The 21,443-nt window shown below is 58.6% G+C and overlaps 1 protein-coding gene across 2 annotated transcripts in view; it reads right to left on the bottom strand.

The window, feature by feature from the left end:
- Positions 1-2,394: 2,394 nt before the first annotated feature.
- The window catches only part of RAB11FIP3 (RAB11 family interacting protein 3), a 73,026-nt gene continuing 53,977 nt past the window's right edge, over positions 2,395-21,443 (bottom strand). Inside the window, exons 6-15 of one of the 2 annotated variants that reach the window (XM_083800526.1) lie at positions 19,795-19,929; positions 16,366-16,401; positions 13,581-13,674; positions 11,955-12,058; positions 10,451-10,591; positions 9,183-9,264; positions 7,166-7,303; positions 6,250-6,405; positions 5,628-5,768; positions 2,395-4,741 (exon numbers count right to left, since the gene is read on the bottom strand). In XM_083800526.1, the coding sequence (XP_083656652.1) occupies positions 4,628-4,741; positions 5,628-5,768; positions 6,250-6,405; positions 7,166-7,303; positions 9,183-9,264; positions 10,451-10,591; positions 11,955-12,058; positions 13,581-13,674; positions 16,366-16,401; positions 19,795-19,929 (1,141 nt within the window). In that variant the 3' untranslated portion in view covers positions 2,395-4,627. The remainder of the gene's footprint in view (positions 4,742-5,627; positions 5,769-6,249; positions 6,406-7,165; positions 7,304-9,182; positions 9,265-10,450; positions 10,592-11,954; positions 12,059-13,580; positions 13,675-16,365; positions 16,402-19,794; positions 19,930-21,443) is intronic. The other variant, XM_083800525.1, reaches the window with a different exon arrangement.

Here is a 21,443-nt window from a genome sequence, read left to right as displayed (position 1 = left end):
GCCACCCACGTGGTGGGAGTGCAGAGTGGTGGCCAGAGCTGGGGACCCCCACGCCTGGCTCTGCAGCACCCACGCAAAGGGGTCACCAAGCGGCCCTGCCCCACGCTGCTCCCTTCCAGGGATGCTCTCAGCATCCGCCCTGGTGCTGCTCGACGTGGGGGCCCCGGGTGGGCTGGGGTCCTGGGTGGGCTGTACACCACAGGCCCAGGGATTTCCTGCTTGGAGCAAGAGGAGGAAAACGTGGTGGTGCAGGCAGGGCCGCCTCTTGTCACCTCCTCGCCGGGCGTGTGGGTGTCCACTGGGTGTTACCGTCCCCTGTCCTGCATCCCGGCGCATCCCCGGGGACCGGCCGCAGGGACCCGCGCTCCCCGCGAGCATCCCGGGGTGCAGCCCATGGCGGGTCCCAAGGGGCAGCACCGATGGGCGAGGGGCTGCCCCCCCATAGCCTTGCGGGATGCTCGAGGGGGGCACCAAGGGTTAAGCCGCCCCCTCCCGTCCCCAGTCCCAGCGAGGGAAATTGGCAGCAGATGTGGAAGGGAAGGAGCTGGAAATCCCTTCTCCAAACACGGGTCCCGCAGCGCCAGCCCTGCTCCTCACCACCCTCCAGCCGCCCGGCCGAGAGTAAACACCCGGCTGCTGCAGCGCATTCCTGCGCTGGGCCCGGGCTGGGGGCTGCGGCCTCGCGCCCCCGTCCCCACGGGGAGCCTGTGGATGCAGCCCGGGTGCCGTGTCCTCACCCGGGGGTGCAGGACACGGCCGCGGTGTGGTCCCGGCTGCATTTGGGGGCTTTCGGAGGTGACCGCTGGCTCCCCAGGGAAGGGTCTGGACGGCGCTGCGGTGTGCTCCGCGAGGCCAGGGTGATTTATGGCACCGCCTTCGCCCATGGAGCTGAGCCAGTGCTGGGCTCGATGTGCCTAACCCGAGGAAGGCAGCGGCGGAGTGGCCGCAGGGCCGGCACCGTGGCCACGGTCGGGTCACGGCGCGTGGGTCGGGGCTCCCGGCGCACCCATGGCAGGACCAGAAGGGCCAGAGCGCGGCGGCGGCGGTGCGAGGAGCGTTGCAGAAGCTGCCGAGTGGCCCCAAGGAGTTTTGGAGCCGCGACAGCTCCGCAAAGCCATAAACCTATTGAAAGTGTGTTTGTTTAAACGCACTTCTGTTTTTTTAAGAGCTCTTCAAAGCTCCCCGGGGTGGGCTGGGGTGGCCCACAGCCGCTGGGCGCTGCCGACATCCAGAAGAGCTCGAGTGCTTCAGCGTGCTTCACAGCCGCTGCGAACATTTAGAAGGCATTTCACAGGTGAAGAAGGGTTTTAGAGGAGTTTTGGAGCTGCTTTCAGCTCCACAAAGCTGCGCGGAGCAGCACGGACCTGTTCCAGAGCCGCTCACACCTTTTCAGTGCCCTTTGGAGGAGGTTTCGAACCACTCAGAGAAGTTTATGGCCATCATTGAGAAATTTTAATGCTGTTGAGAGGGATCTTAGAAGGGTTTGGAGGCAATTTAGGGGCCTCACAGAGGGCTTCAGAGCACTTGAGACATCTCAGAGCCATTCAGAAGAGGCTTGGAGTGCTATAGAACTGCTAGTTTTTTTTTGTTTTTTTTTTTAATGCATTTTGAGCTATTTCAAGGGGTTGTAAAAGTTTGAGGAGCTCAAGAGCTACTTCGAGCCGCTCCAAGCAGTTTTAGCTCCTCGGTGCCTTTCAGGGCTGGTTGGAGGAGGCTCTTGGAGCAATTCAAGTGCTTCAGCACTGCCCCGAGCTCCGTCCTTGCAGCGTTTTGGGCTGTTCAGAGGTATTTTAGGGCTCCTTGAAGCGACTCCATGCCATGCAGAGCTGTTTACTCACCAGATTTCTAGAGCAGCCTCAAGCTGGCGGGGCTCAAGCTTTTTTTTGGAGGCATTTTAAAGGACTTTCTAGAGGTGCTTAGAGAAATCCTAGCATCCATTTGAGCTGTTTGGAGGGTTGCAGATCGCTCCGTGGCTCTCCAGAGGTGTTTGAGGGATGCTCCGAGCGGTTTTGTTGCTGCTCGGAGCAGTTTGGAGCAGGATGGAGCGGTTTGCAGTGAGCTGGGTGCTGTGCTGGGGCTGCTCGGAGGCGTTTCGCAGCATTCAGAGGCACTCGGAGCTCTTTGCAGCAGCTTCGAGTGCTCCAGGGCTGCTTGGGTGAGTTTGCAGCACTGCGGGGCTGCTTTCAACGCTCTGGAGTCGTTCAGAGGGGATTTGCACGTTGGAGCCCTTTGGGGCAGCTCATAGAAGCTCGGCCTCCCTCCCGGGGACCGTCCTCCCCCTCCCCGGCCCCTTTCTGCCTCCCACGGCCTCCCCCCGGGGCAGGGGCACTTCCACCGCCGCTGGCCCCAAGGCGCAGGGCGACCTCCCAGAGCTGCTGGAAAGAAGGGCAGGGGGCAGGAATGGTAACAGCTTTTAATCAGACAAGAATCGATACATCATTTAAGACAATACTGTTTTCGCCTCTTTTGGGACTTCCTTCACATACCGGCGGGGAAAGAGGAACATTTTTGGGAAGTACAGTTTTTTTGTGGTTTTTTTTTTCTTTTTTTTTTCATAGGGACTTTAAAGCATGGTGAATGTGCAAGTCAGTGCTTTGTTTGCTTAAAACTTTTTCCCGGTGCTTATTTACAGTTACAGTACCTCTTTGTGAGCGACAGGAAAAAAGACGATTGTATTAACTGGGGATCCGTGATCCCAAGTCGAGAAAGGCAGATCTCCGATATTTATATATTTATACATATATATATATATAATGCTTTTGTGTATACACAGATACATTTCTCTCTTCTTTAAAGTATTAAAAAAATGATCAACCTTCATTCTATAAAAATACCTACTCTACAAGATAGAAAAATTTCCCTCTCCAAGTATACACTGATTTACACCCAAAGCTTCTCTGGAAATGTACATTACGTGGCTTCCTCCCGCAGGCCGGGCACGGCGCGGTGTCCACGGCGAAGAGGCGCAGGAGGGCTCGGCGCGGGGCCGGCGGCAGGGGGGACGTGGCTCTGGGGAGCAGCAAAGCCTCCAGGGACCCGGCCCGGGCTAAGGCTGCGGCATCTGCCACCGCTCCTGGCTCGTCGCGCCCTCGGGGCGAAGCCCACCCGCCGGCTGCTCTAACAACACGCCAGCGCAGAAGGAGACGCGGTGCGTGCTCGGCACTGCCACGCTCGGAAGCATTTTGGGGAGGAGAAGACACCCCCCCCCCCTCAAACCAGCGGCCTAGAGATCGCCGTGGCTTCTGTTTTCGGACCGCTCTGGCATTTCTAAACCCTGACAAGCAGGAGAAAGAAGCACTGCTTTGGGCCCGATGTACTAACAGAAGGCAGATCCTTGGCGGCCCGCTGGCTGCCTCCTCCTGGGAGCAGCGAGGAGCAGGTCGGGGTGAGCGGCTGCCCCCCACGGCCATGCCACGGCCGCCTGCGCCAGCGCACCAAGAGCTGTCCGGTGTAAACATGGCTTTTGTTTCCCAGGGAGCTGCTGTTTTATTCTCTGGCCAGAGGCCTCCACTACCCAGCGGACTGACGGCGCCGTGGGCTGAGAAATCGGAGCGGCCGCCTCGTCCCAGGGCGAGGAGCAGTGGCTGGAGCGGGCTCTCCCTCCAGGACTGTCACCGGCAGAGCCCTGCTCCAGGCTGGGGCCCCTGGGAGGCCACGGGGAGAGCTCAGCCCCCGCGCGGTGGTCGCAGCCTTTCCCCCGGCGCCTGCAGGTGGGACAGGCAGCGCTGCTGTGCCCGCAGCTGGGGCGGAGGGGACGGCTCTTCCCCAGCTCAGCGGACACGCGGGCACGTGGAGGAGCGTGGTCGTTCTGCCGGGTCGCACGCCGGGGCCGTGAGCGCAGAGGGAAAAGAGCCACAGACAGCAAAAATAAATAAGGAGGCAGGTGACAAACTGCACCCACGCCCTGCGCCAAGAACGGCCGCCCCCCTGCCTCTTTCTGCCACCAGCGAGCGAGCAAGCAGCCAGCTAGCTCTCTGCACGTGACCCGTTCCCAAGCAAAAGCAGCAGGGCAAGGATTAACTGCACCAGCTGGATGAGGACATTTGCATTAAGTTAATTAAAAAAAAAATTCTACAAGTCCAGGACAAGTTTCCCTCTTTCCCAGATCTGCCCCAGTGAGTGAGTGTGTCACGGACACTTTGGCAAAGCAGATACTCGGGCTGGACAGGGCAGCAAGGGAAAACGTCAGCTCCAGCGCTTCCTTCTCCATCCCGTGACCCTGCAGTTCGGAGAAACCCCCTCCTTACACCCTCGTGTCGGCCCCGTGTGTCAGAGGGTCTGCCACCACCGTCGGGACAGTTCCCACCAGGCGCGGCCGCCGGCCAGCTCTGCTGGTAGCGGGGCTGGTACAGGTCCTCCTCGCGGCTGTCCGTTGCCTGCGCTTCTTCTCCAGGTTCCCTTTCACCCCTCAAAACCAGGAGGGTTTCAAAATAGCGGAGTCAGACCACAAAGCCTTGCTGCTGGTTTTCTGTTTCCCTGGTCCGCTGGCTGGCTCACCCACCGACCCGACGCGATGCTTCCTTGTGCCTTCATCAAGAGCAAAGACGTTTCAAGTCCCTCTTTCTCCTCTCAGAGCACCAAATCCACACCCATCAAAGAGTGCACAGCCCGCGGCTCTCGGCCGCCCTTACTTCACTTCCAGGATGGAGGGGTTTGTCTCCATGATGGCCACGATGATCCTGTCGATGTAGTCCTGCAGGCGGAAGTTGATCTCCTCTTGCTTTTGAATCGCTTCCATGAGCTGCGAAGGGAGAGAGAGAGGGAGAAGCGGTCACCGCTGCCCTGGGACAGCAGCAGGGTTCCTTGCTGCATGGCCACACCTTGCCCTCGAGCAGACATCAGGCAGAAGGTTCCCCCTTCCTTCTCCCCTCTCCAAGGAGTCTCCCCGACAGATGCTCCCAGGCTCCCCAAACCCTGCACGTGGGGCTTGGCCGAAAAGCCAGAGGCCCCAGGCAGACGTGCTCGTTTCTCTGGGGCTGCCCCCAGCCCTCCCCTCCCCTGGAGCTGGCCCAACAGGAGGAGATGCCCTCAGCCACTGGCCCTGCTCACCTCCGTCTCTCTTTCAAGTTCTCAGCCAGACGGGAGAAAGCAAGGAGCGCCGCACCTCCCTCTGGCCCCCAGAACAACCCTGTGTTTTCCCTACACGCCCCTCAGGGTTCAAAAGATTGAATTCTGGCACTTGTGTGGGCTCTCCCACAAGTGTCTGGGTGCAGCCACTGGAGCAGAGACAGCATGTGCCACAGCAGAAGTGAAGATCCAAGCTGTCCAGGGTAGATGTCCCAGCTGCCTGGGCTTTTGAGAAACCTACAGGCAGCCAGGCACACCCCGTGCCTGCTGCTGCATCCCAGGAGAGGAAGGCAAAGTGGCGCTGCCAGTACCAGCAGGTTGGAAGGGAGCAGCTTCCCCTGCTCCCAGGAACGAGGGCTGGCAGGCACGGGAAGTCCCAAATGCTCTTTAAATTGTTGCATGGGTATTTCTTTGCTCCTGACAGCTTCCAGGTGAATCTGGGGAGTGAGCCGAACCACGGGCACCGCCACATCAGTTCCTGCCAGGCTGAGAGGGGAGGAGAAGCCCCAGCCACCCTGGGGAGATGCAGTTTGAGCAAAGCAGCTCCCTGTGGCACCTACCTCGTCTCTGGAGACCGAGCTGATCTCAGCCGCCAGGGATTCGGAGAAGGAGGCTGAGAAGAGGTTCTTGGCTCCCTGGATGCTCAAGTTAATGATCTGCCCGTTCAGCTCGTCGTTCTGCTCCTTCAGGTTCCTGTTATCCTGTTCGCAATAGACATCAGATCAGATATCTGATGTGATATCTGACATAGCAGAACAGGTATCAGATGCTGCGTGGTGCCCCCACAGCAGACCCGTTCAACCCCCATCACGCAGCTGGGGAAGGCAGGGCCGTCCTTGAACCCAGCAGCTCCCAGAACACCAGGAGCAGCACACGGTCTCCTGGCTCTGGCTCAGGAGAGCCTGGAGAACCTTAGGAAACATGGAATGTCCCGGGCAGATCCAGGGGACACAGCGTACAGGGGCTCTTGCGTACACATGGTGTCCTTCAGAGGAAGGATCCCACCTCTCCTGTCCCAGAGCAGGGCAAGAGGCTGCCGGATGCTGGACCCATGGCCAGCTCCTCAGAGGGGAGCATGCACCAAGCAAGGAGCCGGGCACTCCTTGGTCTGCCGAGGAACTGTCATCCCCTTGCGCAGACCACGCAGCCAAGCCGTCTCCCTCCCTGCCCAGCTGCCCGTACCTGCTTGAGCTGCTTGATCTCTTGCTCCAGCTCCGTCTCCCGCGTCCTGCTGTTGTACTCCTGGAGCCCCATGCTGCTGCTCCTGCCTCGCCGCTGCTCAGCTTCCAGCTTGAAGAGCTGCAAGTGCTCGAGCTGCTTCCTGAGGTCCTCAATGAGCTGCAGCACAAAGGAAGGGGACAGCTGAGTGCTGCAGCCTCTGCGGGTCCGACAGCTCGCGCGGGATGCGGCTGGTGCGACACACGGGCTGTCTCCCAGCTGCAGCTACCCCACCGACTGCTGCAGCAGGATTAACAGACTGCCTGGGGGGCACACAGCTTCCCCTTCGGGCTCTGCAGCAGGAGACAGGGCTGCTCCGACAGCTGCCACGGGCAGTGCCGTGAATCCCCATCTCACCCGAGTGCTCTCAGCAACACCAAAATTTTAACAATTTCCACTCTGAGCCCCGAAGCTCCTTTCCTACCAGAACAGCAAGCGCTGTTTGAGCTGGAACTACCAAGCAGACACCTGGAAGGAGGTGAGGGGGGGCTCTATTTCTGCCCCCAAGCACAGATGAGCTGGGAGCTCTCCCCCAGGCAGCCCCGTACCCCTCTCCTCCCCTTCGCTAGCGCTTGCTGGTTCCACGTGCTGCTGCCACAGCTCCCTGGGTGCAGGAGAGAACTGGTCAGCCTGGCACAGCCCAAACGGGTCTGTGGACGCAGGCAAACATGCTCAGTTGAATTTTAACGGAGGCAAAAGTGACAAATGTTACACAGTTAAGCTGCTGCACTACCTTTCTCCACGCAGGCAGGACCCAACGCTCTACAAATAGTTACAGCTGGTTCTGGAGAGGCTGCTGAAGCCAGCTCCCCTGTAACTCCCCCTGTCTCGGGGGGGACTAGCAGGGCAGGGCTGCAGCAGGCAACGAAACTCTACTCACCTCCTGGGTCGACTCCTTCTCCTTCTGAAACTGGTGTCTCTCCTGGCTCAGCTTGTCCCCCATCTTCCTCTTGTTCTCCTGCTCCTCCGTGAGCTGCACAGTGAGGTCTTCGATCTCATCCAGCAGCTTCTGCTTCTCCTGCAGCGACACGCGAGGCGATGAGGCAGAGCCCGGCTGCCAGGGCTCGTCCCGCTCGCCCCAGGGCCCGGCGCACCCAGCCCTGCGGGGACGCTCCCCTTGCGGACGCGCTGCCCGCGGCCGTCTCGTTTGCTGTCTGAGGGCTGCAGAGCACGAGTGCTTCAAGAAGAGCCACGGACTAAAACAGTGCTCCTAGGAGAGCTCTGCAGAGAGGACTGGCGAATGACCGCGGCAGCGATCACCGCACGGCGAAGTCCCTGCGCCGGGGCAGCGCCGTGCCGGGGTGGGACACGGCTGGACGAGGGCTACAGGGCAACGAGAGACCTTGGGCTCCTTAGGTCTGAACTGCAGACCAGCCAGAAATCCAGGACCTTTTGCCGCTGCGGGGAAGTTCATTCCTTGTGTCAGACAGCAAAGAACTTAACTGAGGACTGACCCATGCACGAACGCGACCAAGGCAGTAAAACCAACACGCAGCCCAGCTCGCCTTGGCTGGGGCTGGCGGTGGTGTGGGAAGCTTGTCACCTGCTGGTGACAACAGCCCTGTGCAGGACACGTCCCTGTACAGCAGCTCCTCTCTTTCTACGACCGGTTCACCCCGGGGCTTCCAGCCTGGCTCTCCCTGCGAGGGAGGTTTTGGCTTTCTGATCCCCGGGCTGGGGTGCCCCAGTGCTGCGCAGCACAGCACCGAAGGCACCGTGCAAGCAGGAATGCAGCACTGACAACAAAATCCGGATTTCTGGCACCAAACAAGACAGCAGTCCATCAGCAGGGCTTCTCTCCTCGGCAGGGAGGGGCAGCGACTGCGCCTCTCATCGCTGGTTAATCACATTTAACTGCGGAGAAAAGCAGCGCTGCTCTGCAGAGGGATTAAAGATCAAAACAACCCTCGCGTGGCTGGACACACCTAGGCAAGAAATTCATCCCCAGACCCACGGCGGTTCTCCCATCCCCGGCCTCGATGCACCGTGTTTACACGGCCGTGGCAGACGAAGGCAGCGTCGCCTTGGCCACGTCAGGCGGAGGCTGAGCCGCAGCGATGCCCTGCGGGCTCACGGACCGCAAATGGATGAACTGCTGGAGGCCTTCAGCCGGGCAGAGAGGTTTGATTTGACTTCAGTTTTAATCTTAAATGCGCCACAAACGTGAGCAGAAACACAACGGGACCTTTGGGCCTGATGTGGGACCCTAACCCACGCCCCCTCCCAAACCAAGGCTCCCGGCCAGCCCTGGGGAGGCTGCAGCCCCTCGGGCAGCCTCCGCCCCGGCAGCAGATGCACGGCCTTGAGCCCTGAGCGGGGGCGAGGGTCTGGGAGATAAGGCAGCGCTTTGAAGCCTCGGCACACAGCTCCTGGTGACAGCGTATCTGCCTGGCAGGAAGCAGATAAACCATGCCCGCTCCTCTCCCCCCTCGGACTGCCCCGGCCCCGCTGCAGGGCTGGGGACGAGCCTCCACAAGAGGGCACGAGTCCCCTCCTAAGCAGCCCCGCCAGGGCTGAGGCTCTGCTGCTGTCACAAGGAGAGGCTCTGCAGGGTTTTAAGCCCAGGTTTTTAGCCAGGCGGTGCAAACCTGCCTGCAGAGCAACAAGGCACGGCTCTGGCCCAGGGTGAGGTTTGCAGGTTCTGCAAGACAGAGGCAGCTCTGAAAGGATTTCCTTGTCCCAGAAAGCAGACCCCACGAAGGCCCTTTGTGCAAATGAGAATTTCAGCTTCAGCCACGTGAGGCGGCAGGTGGGGACCCAGGCACAGCCCCAGGAACAGAGCGGCCAGCACAGAGCGATGCCGCCACTGTGTCTGTGCTGCTAATTCTGACGGCAGCCCCAGCATGGAGGGCAGAGACCCTTCTTACACACACACACACACACACGCACGTCCTCACCTCCTCAAGCCTCTCGATGCTGGCTTTTAAACAAGGGACACAGGACCTCAGCTCGCTGTTCTCATCATCCAGTAGCTGCAGCCTGCAACAACAGAGATGTGTCAGAAATTCACCCAGACCTCCCAAGTGCAGGAGACTTGGTTGAAACATCATCAGGAATATCAAACCAGGACCTGCTGGAGGCAAGCCAGCAGTGATTTCTCTCTGCAGTGCAAACCCGGAGATTTCCACTATTGCCATTCGCAGGGGAAAATGGGGGAATCCACACAATTTCAGGCGAGTCTTTTGTCCAGTGCCATGCTCTCCTCAACTAGGTTGAATATAATTCTTTAGCCCAAAGGCTTCATCGGTGTCCATGGGCAAATCTCAGCACGGGGCACCAGAAAGCAAAATTTGCCTGGGCAGTCAGAGCAGGGGCTCAGACAGGGCTTCAGCTTTGCATTCTCCCAGTAAAGTAACATCCCATCCACGTGTTGTGGTAACTGTCCTACCACAAGCCCAATTAAAAAAAAATAAAAAATGAAATTCAGTAATTTTTCATTTACCGCAAGGGCTGAGCAATAGCAGTAATTGTTCTGGAAAAGCAGAAAAAAATACCCCATCAACAAAAAACCCTGCCAAATACATGGAGCTATCTCCCCTGCTACTCTTTCCTTGGGAAGCCACGAGGTTATACGAACCCTAGGGGTCCAGGACTCCACCTGTGTCACAACTCTTCCTTCCCACGCAGGGGTCTAGCTCTGCCCCAGTACCCCTCCTGCTCCTCCAAGCAGCCTGCAGCCACGGCCCACTCGTGCCGCACTACCTGCTCCTTTCTCGCTGGGGAGAGCACTGCCGTCCCTCTCGACCTGCGCCTGCCCAGGTCCATAACCCCTGCAGCTTCTGGGAGCAGGATCGGACATTTGCTTGTTTCCAAGAAGCGACTCACATCTGAGCATCAGAGCTCCACGGGTCTTTCATGTGAAGAAGCGCTAACAAACAACATCTGCGCTCGTGCACTGCGGGGCAGGCCCAGGGAAGGAGAACACGAGCTAGACTAAACTGCATCAGGGAAACCCAAATAAGTCTGAGACCAGGTTCACGGAGGGGCCTGATTTTGGGACAAAGGTGAGGAAGCAGAAACAGCCAAACCTCAGGGTTTATATTGACTTTAGCTGCACCTTTAACCAAGTTCAGGTCACTCTCTGCCACACTCTGTCTCCCCAAAGACACCAGCGGCCGTGCGGGTCCGGGAGACCTGCCGCCACCCAGCCCTGCCCCAGCCCTACCTGGCCTGCAGGTTCTCGATCTCAATGCTCTTCTCCCTCTCCATTTTGCTCAGCAGCTCCCTCTGCTTCTTGATCTCCTCCAGGAGTGTCTGGTCGGCTCTCAGCTCCTGCTCCTTCAGCTGTTCCTCGAGAGCGTTGGCTCTGCGGAGAGGAGGGAGAGGATGAGCGGCTCCCCACAGCTCGCCCGGCACGCTGCCCTCCCGCGGGAGGGATGGGGCTCTCTTCCCGGCCTTTCTCCCAGCCCGTGAGAGCTGGGAAATAATAAACTGAGCTCTGGGGGAAAGTGCGCCCACAGCACCTTCAAGCAGCAAGTGTGGGAGAGCTTCACTTTGTCCCAGTAAAAGTGGGGAAAAGCAACGCAGTCCACAAAATCCCCGACGTGGTATTAAAGTAAAATAAACTGGGTGGTACATGCTGGTAGATGTCTCCATCTATTTTTCTACCTCTCCAGGCTGCATCAAAACCTTTTTATAAGGGGGGAGACAGCAGGGGGGGGGACAAGGGCGAAAGCACAGCAATCATTCTGTAACACACCCTGCGGGTCTCAGGCACAGCACCACCGGGAACAAGTTACTTAATGTGAACCTCGTCCCTTAACCCTCTTCCTTTTCACACTCTTATGTCCCCAGCCCAAAAAACACAGGCTCTGCAGGTCAAACCTCTGTGTGCCAGCACAACGGCGATTTGCACGCAGTCCTGCGATCGTGGCACGCCGTTGGGGCAGGAGCTGTGCTTGCTCGTGCGGGCAGAGGCAGTCCCAGCCACCGCGGAGCTCCTCACCCCGGCTTGCTGGGAGGCTGCTTTGCTGCGCTTTATGTAATTGCTTTGCGCAGGCAGGCTTTTGCCAGATGAAGCCGTTCTTCAAGCAGCAAGGAGTACACAGAGGGCTTTACGTGATTAAAAGACGACTGACACTTCTGGGCCAAGCCGCTGAAGTGAAAGCGTTCCCCTCGCCGCAAAGTTTATCACGGCTTAGAGAAACCTTTGTTTGGACGCTCGGTTCCATGACACAATCATTACTTAACAGCCTTACAGCCCTATAGATAACTCCTGCTGGGTTTATCTGGGAGTGTAAATACACTGCTGGAAGAGAGAAGCCTGCCAGATCCGTAAGGACAGGGATTACTTAAAATGGGATCCGAAGGGGCTGTGCTGCAGCCAGGATCCGAAAGCAGCAGGGCTGAGGCTGGCTGAGAGCCACGAGCCTCCCTGAGCCAACCTCTGGGGCTCTGCAGACAGCGTTAAGGGTGGACATGTGAAAACAGACCTACAAAGCTCTATGTTTACATGCAGCCAAGCAGAATGCTCCGAAGGAGCGAGTGCAAGCTGGCACCGTAGCCAGAGGCGGGCCGTTTGTACCTGCTGAGCTGCCAGCAATTAACTAAGCTCCTGGGAACGAGCCAGCGGCCCCAAAAAGTGCGTGCGGGACCGCGCGATCCCGCGTGAGAGCCCCTGCTGCTGAGCAAGAGGCGGCACGAACCGGGCTCAGAACCGGGCTCCTTACCTGTGCACGAGCTGCAGGTTCTCCTGCTTGAGGCGGCTGTGCTGCTCGCCGTTGGCAGCCGTGTCCTTTTCCAACTCCGTCACCCGCTTCTCCAGAAAGACAACCTGGGCAACGGGAGAGGCAAGGGTCAGCCCGCACCCCGCTCCCCACCCCACAAAGCGACCCTCGCTGCAGGAGCCCTCGCTGGAGCTCGGAGCTGGCTGAGCTACCTGAGAGGGGAAGGCTGCCACTGGAATCAGGGAGCCGTGTCTTTGTTCAAAACCTCCTTTTGCACTCTGGTTTCTGAGTTTCTAATGTCTCCCAAGTAGAAATACGGGGCCCAACACTTCACTGTTTCCTTTCTTCACAAGATACTACATGAATGTCCGGAGGGAAAGACCCAGTGGGATCTCTGCAGCATCACCACTGAGCTCGAGTGCAGCCCCGAGGCTGGGAACAACCACCCGCTGCTTAGAAAAGGACAGCTAAGTGTAAATGAGGCCACGAGGAAACAATACTGCCTGCAGGAAGGGGGCAGAGACGAGCGTTTTCTCCCCGTACCTATACCTGGAATATTTCAGCCCTCTCTGTGTTTCCACTTGCTCGTGGTCCCCAAGTCCCACTCACACCCCTACACGGGCAACCACAAACCGCAAAGGAACTGGGGGCACGTCTACGAAACCTGAACTGTAGGACTCCCATCACTGGGGGGAGAAGGGCAAACGAGACCCGAGTGTATTACAAAACAGCAGCATGCGGAGACAAGGACTTTACTAGAAGCACAGGGGCAGCTTTCCTGGCCAGACGGCTGGAGACTGTTCAGGAACGTGAGGTCTGCAGAGTTGTATTCAACTTTCAGACTTGGAAAAATGTTAATTTGTTTTTTAAAGGCCTTTTATGCATGATAATTATACCAGAGTGCAGCCAAACACACACGTTTGTCTTTCACACGCTGCTCCACGCAGGTCTCTATTCACGGCTGCAGAATTAAGAAGCTATTTTGAAAGAGTTTCATTACTGCAGCAAACATTTACACAAGCCCAAAATCACTCATCTTTAACTTTCCATCCTTCCCCTACCTATTTTTAGCTCCTGGTGTTCAAACTAAAGCTTTCTGGTCTTCTTGCCACGCTCCCACCTCGCCCCGTAACCCCCAGCTCACAACACCCAGGACAACCCCACCAGCCCGACACAAGGTCGGCTTTGTGTCCTCGCGGCAGGACGAGGCCGAGGGAAGGACGCCCTTGTTTCCCACCAGGGGACTTTGCTCGTCTCGGAGAAGCAGATGTGGATGACATCTCAACCCGAGACATGAAGCAGAAGTGAAAACCATCTGCAAACAGCCAGCCCCCGGCGGGCACGGCAGCGGCTGGAGGTGCCACCGCCACCTGCGGGCGGGCGGCACGCCGTCCCCGGGGAGAAGGCAGCAGCTGGAGCTCCTCGCTCAGCACAGGAGCTCTGCAGCCTGACTCAGAGGCCTCTCGGTTTACACCCTCTCGATTCGGAGGGCTTCCCACGTCCCACCAGCCTTCCCCGGGGCAGCTACACACCCAGAGGAGCTCTGCCCCAGCCCTTGCCTGGGCATCTCAAAGCACGGCGAGCCACCCCCGACCCGCTGCGGGACGGCACGGACACCCCTGCTCCTACCTTGTCCGTGATGTCCTCCTCCGTGCACTCCAGCGTATCCCGGTAGGACTCCTCCATCGCCCCCACGGACAGCGCGCTGGTCTGATGCAGCTGCCTGTAGCAGAGAAAAGCCGCCCCGACCCCCAGGAACACGAACATTAGGGCGAACATGGCAATTCCAGGTGACAACCACCGCTACACCGCAGGATCCGGTCCCTTCTCTCTCCTCCTCAGCTGCCACCTCCTGCCGTGGCCCTTGCAGAGCAGTGTCCCTTGTCACCACGGCAAGCTAAAGGGGCGAAGCAGCCCAAGCACCTCGGGGCGCCCGGACGGGAGGCTGCTTGCCGGCTGAAGGAACGCGCCCTGCGAGCGGCGTGCAGACGTGGACACATGCTGCTGGGACTTCACACTGTGATCACCTGCTCTCGCTCCTTGGAACAGGAGATAAGGGCTCCCTCTGCCCGCTTTCTTTCTTTCTGAACATACGGAGGCCGTGCGTTACCCAGCGAAGGACGGGGCGCTCGGCTCTTGCCGCTGGTACGGTGAACAAGTGGGGGCAGCGGACGGAAGGGGAGGGAAGGGGGGAAAAACCCACCCAGCCCACCGCTGCTGCAGCCGAGAACAAGCTAATCATTAGCAAGGCCTTGCGACACTGGTGTCCGTGGCTTCGTGCCAATCCAAAGGACACTGCCCAGGATGCCGCGTGGAGGGGCCGACTTGCCCTTAATTGCCGTGCTGTCGCTGCCAATTAGCTCCGGGGCACAAGCAGCAGCTATTGCCACAGCGAGGGGTCGTTAAACTCCAGCTCTGGGAGCCCTGAGCCTGGAGAAAACCATCAGTGTTCCCAGCAAAATCCAGTTCCTAGAGCTTCCAACACTGGCACCAACGTGCCTTACACCGCAGCCTGTGCTCGCAAACACCTGAACTGGTTCCCTGCTGGGGAACGACGCTTCTTGCATGGAGAAGAGGATGCCCAAGGACTGCCAGCAACGGGTTCACCTCGCTCAGGCTGGGCGATGGAGATGGGGCTGGGACCCCGACAGCGTCATGGAATGGGGCGGTCCCCTTCCCTCCCCGAAAAGGGAGAGGGGTCTTTCCCTGTTTCCCTGCCTCACGGGCGCTCTGCTCTCCCGCTACCCCACGCAGCCCGGCTGAACGATGAGCAAGCCGAGCTACTTCGAAGCCAGCACTGCTTTGAGCAGGAGGCGAACGAGAGAAGCACAGAGGCCTCTCTGAACCTAAATTATCCAATGAATATGTCATCTGGGCTCTGAAATTCACCCTGCTGCACAATATGCTCATGCAAATATTCATGAAGCATAACTGGCATTTACAGAAGAGACCACAGCTGAGTACCAGGCTTATTTTGCCTCCTCACCCTGGTATATATTTAGATGCTGAAGTCTCGGGCACATTTGTCATTTGAATCATGCCAAGCGCAACAGGGCCTAAGCAGCTGAGATTTCTTGGCACACGCAGAACACGGATAACAAAAGTCAGAGAAAGAGCCCTTACCAAAATGAAATCAATTTACAAGGAGCAAATGTTATGTTTTAATTACAGTATCTGCATCAAAAAGCACCCTTTGGGCTGATCTTCAGGACCTGGCTCCTCTCTGTCACTACCACAAACTAACCCTGACTGCTCACGAAGTGACCACCGCTGGCCCATGCCCACGAGTCCCAGGGAACCCAGCCCGGCCCCGTCCCTGCAGCTCGACCTGCAAAGCCTCGGCCGGGGCAGATGGGGCATCTCCGTTCCCAGGAGTTTCACTCAAACCCTCCCCAAATTATTTCTGCCAGACAGGGGACAAAAGCTAGTCCTGAAACAGGAAACCTGGGGACAGGCTGCTCCCTTCAGCCTTCTTTCCTGCCCCTGTTTTTAACAAAGATCTCGAAAGTGAGATGAGTGGAAGGAGGAAATTTAGTATCAAAGACCCGCTTCCTTTCCAGGAGGAGAGACTGCTGACCACAGGAAAAATAGGGAAGACGAAAGTGAGACGAAGAGGTTCAGGCAAGCTCCTGAGCCCCTCGGTTGGGTGCACCCCAAGCACTGGGGCAGGGGGCTGCCCACATTTGTGCTTCCAGAGGGAGCACGGCGGCTCCTGCTCCATCCAAAGGAGCCGCCTGTTCCTCCGCAGTGCCCCTGCCCTGCCTGGAAAGGAGCGAAGAGCAAAGCCAGCGACCGCAGGAGGCTGGGCAGGGGAGGTGAGCCTCAGCGTCCGGCTGTGAGCAGGACGACACGGGCACAGGTGGGACGGGGAGGCCAGGAGGAGAGAGGAACACCAGGGTTCATCGGGATGGGATGGAGCCTCTGCCCTAAGATTCACAGCACGCTGCAGCTCTTCCTGCGCAGGCAGGATACGAACACCCTCCGGGGAGGGCAGCTGGCAGCACACGAGCAAGCCCTGGGCAGTCCCGCAGGGGAGAACAACCCAGCGTTAAACCCCAGCAGTGGGGTTACCTGTGGCTGCCCCCACAACGCCCCAGAGCCCCCGGCCAGCCGAGCAGGGAGGGCTGCTCCAGCAAAACCAAGCCCCGAGGCTTGCCCTGAGCAGAAGGGCCAAGCCCCCCCGGGGGGAGAAAGCGGGCTGACAGCAGCCTCCAGCTGCAGGCACAAGTGAGAAACCTCCAGTTCAGAAAAAGGGCTGCCACAACACAAACCCAAACGAAACCCACTTCTTCTCAGCACCACACAACGTGTCCAGAAGACACGGCGAGCTTATTGTGACAGCCTTCCTTCTGCGGGCCTGGCAGCTAGCGCGGGCACCCTTCCCACCGAGGCAGCAATACAAGCACGAGCTTACCTTGCCACTTTCTTGCTTGAGAGTCTTTTATTTGGACTGCAAAACGAACAAAAAACAGGAAAGGGTTAGGAAAGCTGACAGCGGAGAGCAAGGCAAACAGGAAGCTGCAGACACTGCGGGGCACATCCTTCGCCCTCGCAGCGGCACGCACGCCGCGCAGCCCCGCCGCCCGCGCGAGGAGGCAGGCGAGGAACCGAACCGAACCGAGCCGAGCCGAGCCCGCCGCAGGACCCTCACCGCCGCCAGCAACACCATCCTCTCACTGCCCGATCCCCGTCCTGAAAGCTGAGCCTCAGGGAGGGTGCTAAGAATAGAAGTGAGTTTGGTGGGTCTCGGCCAGCGCCGCCGCCCTCGCAGAGCCCGAGCACCCCCGGTGCCCCCCCCGGTGCCCCCCCGGTCCCTACCCGGCTGCCACGAGAGGCTGCGCCTCTCGCCCCCAAATCGCCATTTCCATCGTTTTGCACGCTGCCGGTTTCGTGCTGCTCCAGGACTCTTCTCGCCGAGCTATATTTGGCGTTGGATCACCGCAGAACTGCTGCCTACTCGCAGTTCAGGGATTTTGGGAGCTGTTGATCGTGGCCCTGTCTGGATTTCAGGCACAGGCATTATTACAGTCACCGGGGACGGGCACGAGCTCTCTTCGCCCGGATAACCACCGACGGAGACCAGCACCGCACGGCGGTCGGGGTTCAGCGGAGGTCCAGCACAGCACAGAGCAGGCAGCGCAGCCCCGCGCGACCCTTTCCCAGCAGCGGCTCCTGGCTGCCACTCCTGCCAGGCCTTCGGTCGCGACCGACGCAGCTGCACACTGGTGAGGCAGGCAGGGCCCGCGTCTGCACCCAGCCACACGCCGTTGTCCAACAGATGTCACCGGGACACGGCGCCGGCGCCAAATCACCGCTAAACGGTGACAGCGAGCAGAGCTCCGGCTGAGGGGGGATGCAGCAGTTGCATTCCCCGGTGCTTAGCTCAGCTTAAAGAAAAAAAAAAAAAATCAGCGGGGAGTTCACTTCTGCCTGGAGCTGCAGCAATGACATTAGTTCTTCGAAGGAGGAATTTAGAATAGTGCAGGGCGATTTTCTTTCCAAAAAAGAAAAAAAATCCGGCTTCTGGGAAACAACAACTGACCGCGGGTTGTTGTCAGGGTTACGCCCGTGCCTGTGTCAGAAGTGCATCCTCGCAGCACAGGCTGCAGGAGCAGCACCACTGGCCAGGCCTCAAGGACACAGCACGCGCCTCGCCAGGCCCGCGGGGAGAGGCCAGGCCCCCGCCTTTGCCAGCAAATGTACAAAGTCACGTCCGTCCCCAGCGCCGCGGGGAGGAACGGTGTTTGGCTCTGCAAACGGCTTATCGGAAAGCAGCGCCGGCACCTGCGGGTCTCTCGGGAGAGGACGAGACGTGCAAACTTGCCTTCAAGGGTGCTAAACCACAACACGCTCGCAGGAATCTGGCTTGTCCCGAGCTCCCTGCAGGTTTCAGCCCCGGGCTCCTGTGCCGCGGGCTCGGGCAGCAGCGCCCTGCCGCCGGGACCAGGCTGCAGTCGGATTTGGGATTGCAGTTGGATTACTCGCAGCACAGCAAATTCTGACTTCCTCCAAGATTTCCAGCACTGGCCTGGCTCCCCACTTCTTCCAGGGGATGAACTCTCAGCATATGTACCCCAAACTCTCGATATACACCCAAAGCCTTTAGGAGCGAGGCTGTTATAGGGCGGCTGGGCTGCACCCCTGGAGCGTGGCCGTCCTCCGGATGCGTCCCCAGAGCCTGCCGGGTGTGGTGCGAGGCTGCTCGGCCCACACCTCGCTCCTTGCTTCACCCAAGGTCTGGCACTCGTGGGCTTCAGGTTGCTCGTGACGCTGGGAGCAAGGAGCAGGTCCCGTCGCCACCCGAGTGCTGCACGGGGCCGCCTCTCACCCGCTCTCCCTGCAGGACGGGCCCGGTTCCCCCCGGTGGCTCTCTCCTGGCGACCGAGGAGCTCCCGACCTGCCGTGCAATCCCCGTTGCACCTCCAGGAAGTGATCCCAGTGGTTCGTAGCCCTCCGGGAACGCTGTCTTGTGCTTCGGTCTCGTTGTGCTGAGACCAGTGGCTCCCAGCAGCACTACTGCTCGTGCGTTGGACTCGCGTGACTCCCGAAGCAGTTACACGTGGACCCAGCCCCGGCTGCCCCTGAGCTGCTCACGCCGGCAGGCAGGGCAACGCTTCCCAGCAACAACAGCAAACCTGTGCACGGGAAACCCTGAGCCCAGGTGGGGGAACCAGACCTTCATCAAAACCTATGGAATTCCTATAGGGACGCTGAGGGGTGTGGAAGCCTCCACTGGATATGCCATCCACGCCAGGAGGCTCAGAGCGGGTATTTCAGCCTTGCAGGTGAATTTGGTGGAGAAAACCCAAAATGGAGTGGGGCCACTGGTGCATCCGGGGAGGTCCACTGTTTTCCTGCTTCATCTGAGCCACATCACTAACCCTCAAAGCCTCCCCCTGGGAGATTTCTAACAGCAACTATTTGCCTGAGAAAAAGAGGGGAGAGAAGTACTTTTGGCGCTAAAAATTCTAGGCCAAGCTCCTGTTTGTTTTCCAGGTCTCTTCCCACGGCTGCAGCCCAGGAGAGCCCTCGTGTCACGCTGTCCCTGTAGAGGACACAGACACAGACCAAGACCACGACCAAAAACCAGGCTTGAAGGAGCACGCTGGGTATGAGCAGAATTATCATTACCATCAGTCCTGCGATCCTTCCCCCTCGTGGACCGCAAACAGGCCAGAACAAACAACACCAGACATCCCCCCCAACCTGCCAGGTCAGCAAGGCTGGCTGGCTGACCCCCAAAGCTGCACTTGAGAACCTGTGGAGCTCCTAAGAAAGGCATTTATCCCCCCTTCTGGGCTGGGGGTGGTACGAGTGACACCAGTGGGTGAAACGAGTTCGTAGGGCTGCAAAGCGAGCGCCTACAGGAGAGCCCCAGGCGGCGAGCACAGCGCTGCGCTCGGGTCCCCGCTGCCCCGGGAAGAAGGGCAGCGGCTGCCCCTCCAGGTTCCAGCCCTCAGGGGCTCCTCCACGCTGCCCACTCGTTCCCCTGGTGACAGAAATACCGTGCCCGGCCAGCCTAGGGCTCCAGATCCCAGTGTAAGCAGCGGGGCGCGGTAACGCATCCACCTGACACTGCACAGGCCATGCAAAGAGGCTGACCAGAGCGGAAGGGAAGATTCCCATTGTCTGTTAGCTTCCAGGGCTCAGATTAAAGCAAACCCCTGCTCACCCTCCACGATGTTATTACAGACGTGGCCACCCCGCTCAATGAAATTCGCCCCCTTCTGCCAGCAGGAATCAAGCCCAACATCAGCAGAGGAAAGCTCTGCTAGACAATGAGAGTCTTCCCTTCACGAACATCATTCCCAACACGGACATTGCCATGCACAAGACCAATTACCTATTCATTTCAAGATCATTCAGGCGAGCAGAAAGATCCTCAAGGCGGTTGATTTGTTTGTGGCACTGGCTACAGTAAAACTCAAATGCTTCATCTGCGATAATGCTGTGCAGTTTCGCAGCGAGCGGATTGGTGCTAGAGAAATCACAAGTGTCATTTCAACAGGACAGAACGGAATAACCCGGGTTCGTCTGTGGCTTCCACAAGCTGAGGGGGGAATCTCTGGGCAGGGGTTTTGGTACAAGACACAAGACTGAGGGCAGATTGGGTTGCTTCCCTGCTTTCCTTTCAGAGCCCCAATTTCTGTCCATCCGGAGTTAGTACGAGTTAGCAGGAGCTCCACACCACCGTCCTCCTCCCAAAGTAAAGGGAGGCATATGGCAGCCGAGCCTGGCCAGTTTCCAAACCCTGTGCCAACCTGCTCTAGCAGGGTCCTGGGAATCCCAGGTGCATGCTTTACACGAGCCCATAGGACTACAAAGTCCATTTTCCATCACAATTTTCCAAACAACCTGTCTCAAGAGGCCCTACAATCATCCTGGTTTGCCCCGTGAAATGCAGACTGGGCTCACACGCGGTGCCAAGACCGAGAGCCAAGTCCTTCGGTCGGTCACACCGCTTTCCAACAGGACCACCTAAAAATAGAGCGGCCGTGCTGCTGCGGACCCACACTGGGGGTAACGCACACTGGAGTCAGATTTTCATTTCAAAGAGCTTCCCCCTTGAAGCTAAGCTCATAAAAAGGTAGTTGCGAATCGGTCCTCTCTCCTGCAAAGCCAAGCGCATGGGCAGCAGCTTTGTCTGTAATTTGGTGAGGGGACACGAAGGCCTACAGGACTAATTGCCTTTGGAGCTAACAGGCCTGGTCAGCTTTTCATTTTCAGCTGCTCACATGGACAGCGAGCTGCGGAGACACCCACCGACACCTGGCAAAGCAGGGAGCCTCTTCCCCACCTGGCACAGCTTGGGCAGGAGAGGGCCAAGGGATTCTGAACAGCACGGCGTTCGTCTTGCTTTGGGGCCAAATGCATGCCACAAATCCTTTCTGTGGGAAAACGTGCTTCTGGAAGCCACAGACTTTAATCAAAGCAAGGTTAATAGTGAAAAAACAAAGCAGTTCAATAGGAAAGACAGGTAAAGGTGTGAGCAAACACAAGCAAGCTTAAAACCAAAAGATATCTGGAGAGGACTAGTCAACCCCGTGGTGCAGACCCACGCTGGCAAGTCCTGGCCCGGGAGATGCTGAGGCCCCCCCAGGAGGGGTGTTCCCCCTAGCACCTTTGCATAGCCCCTCAGGGACTTTTCCTGGGGTCGGGGGGGCGTCAGCAGCCCCCCCTGGGGTCAGGTCTCTGAGTTTGTGCCATCTGTACATCATTTCCGAGCCCCCTCAGATCAGGCAAGTGGACCACAGCGCATGCTGCATTGCTCATCTCTTCCCATTCCTGCAAAAACGTTGAAAAACATCCCCCTAGCCTCTAGGGCAGGTTAGGTCTCAGGAAAGTCTTTATCCACCAGCAGTCATTTCAGTTGCTCAGGCTTTGCAGGGGGCAGAAGCTGGCAGCAGCCCTGCGGTACCCGGAGGAAGCGACGTGCCCTCCTCCGGGACCTGACCTCTCCTGGGAATGAGCCGCCGGTGAGCCCTGGGGAGC

This window comes from Anser anser (assembly GCF_964211835.1).
Source record: "Anser anser genome assembly, chromosome: 15".
In the NCBI taxonomy this organism is placed as follows: Eukaryota; Metazoa; Chordata; class Aves; order Anseriformes; family Anatidae; genus Anser; species Anser anser.
The sequence above is the reverse complement of the archived record's forward strand: the minus strand, read 5'-3'. Positions and strand labels throughout refer to the sequence as shown.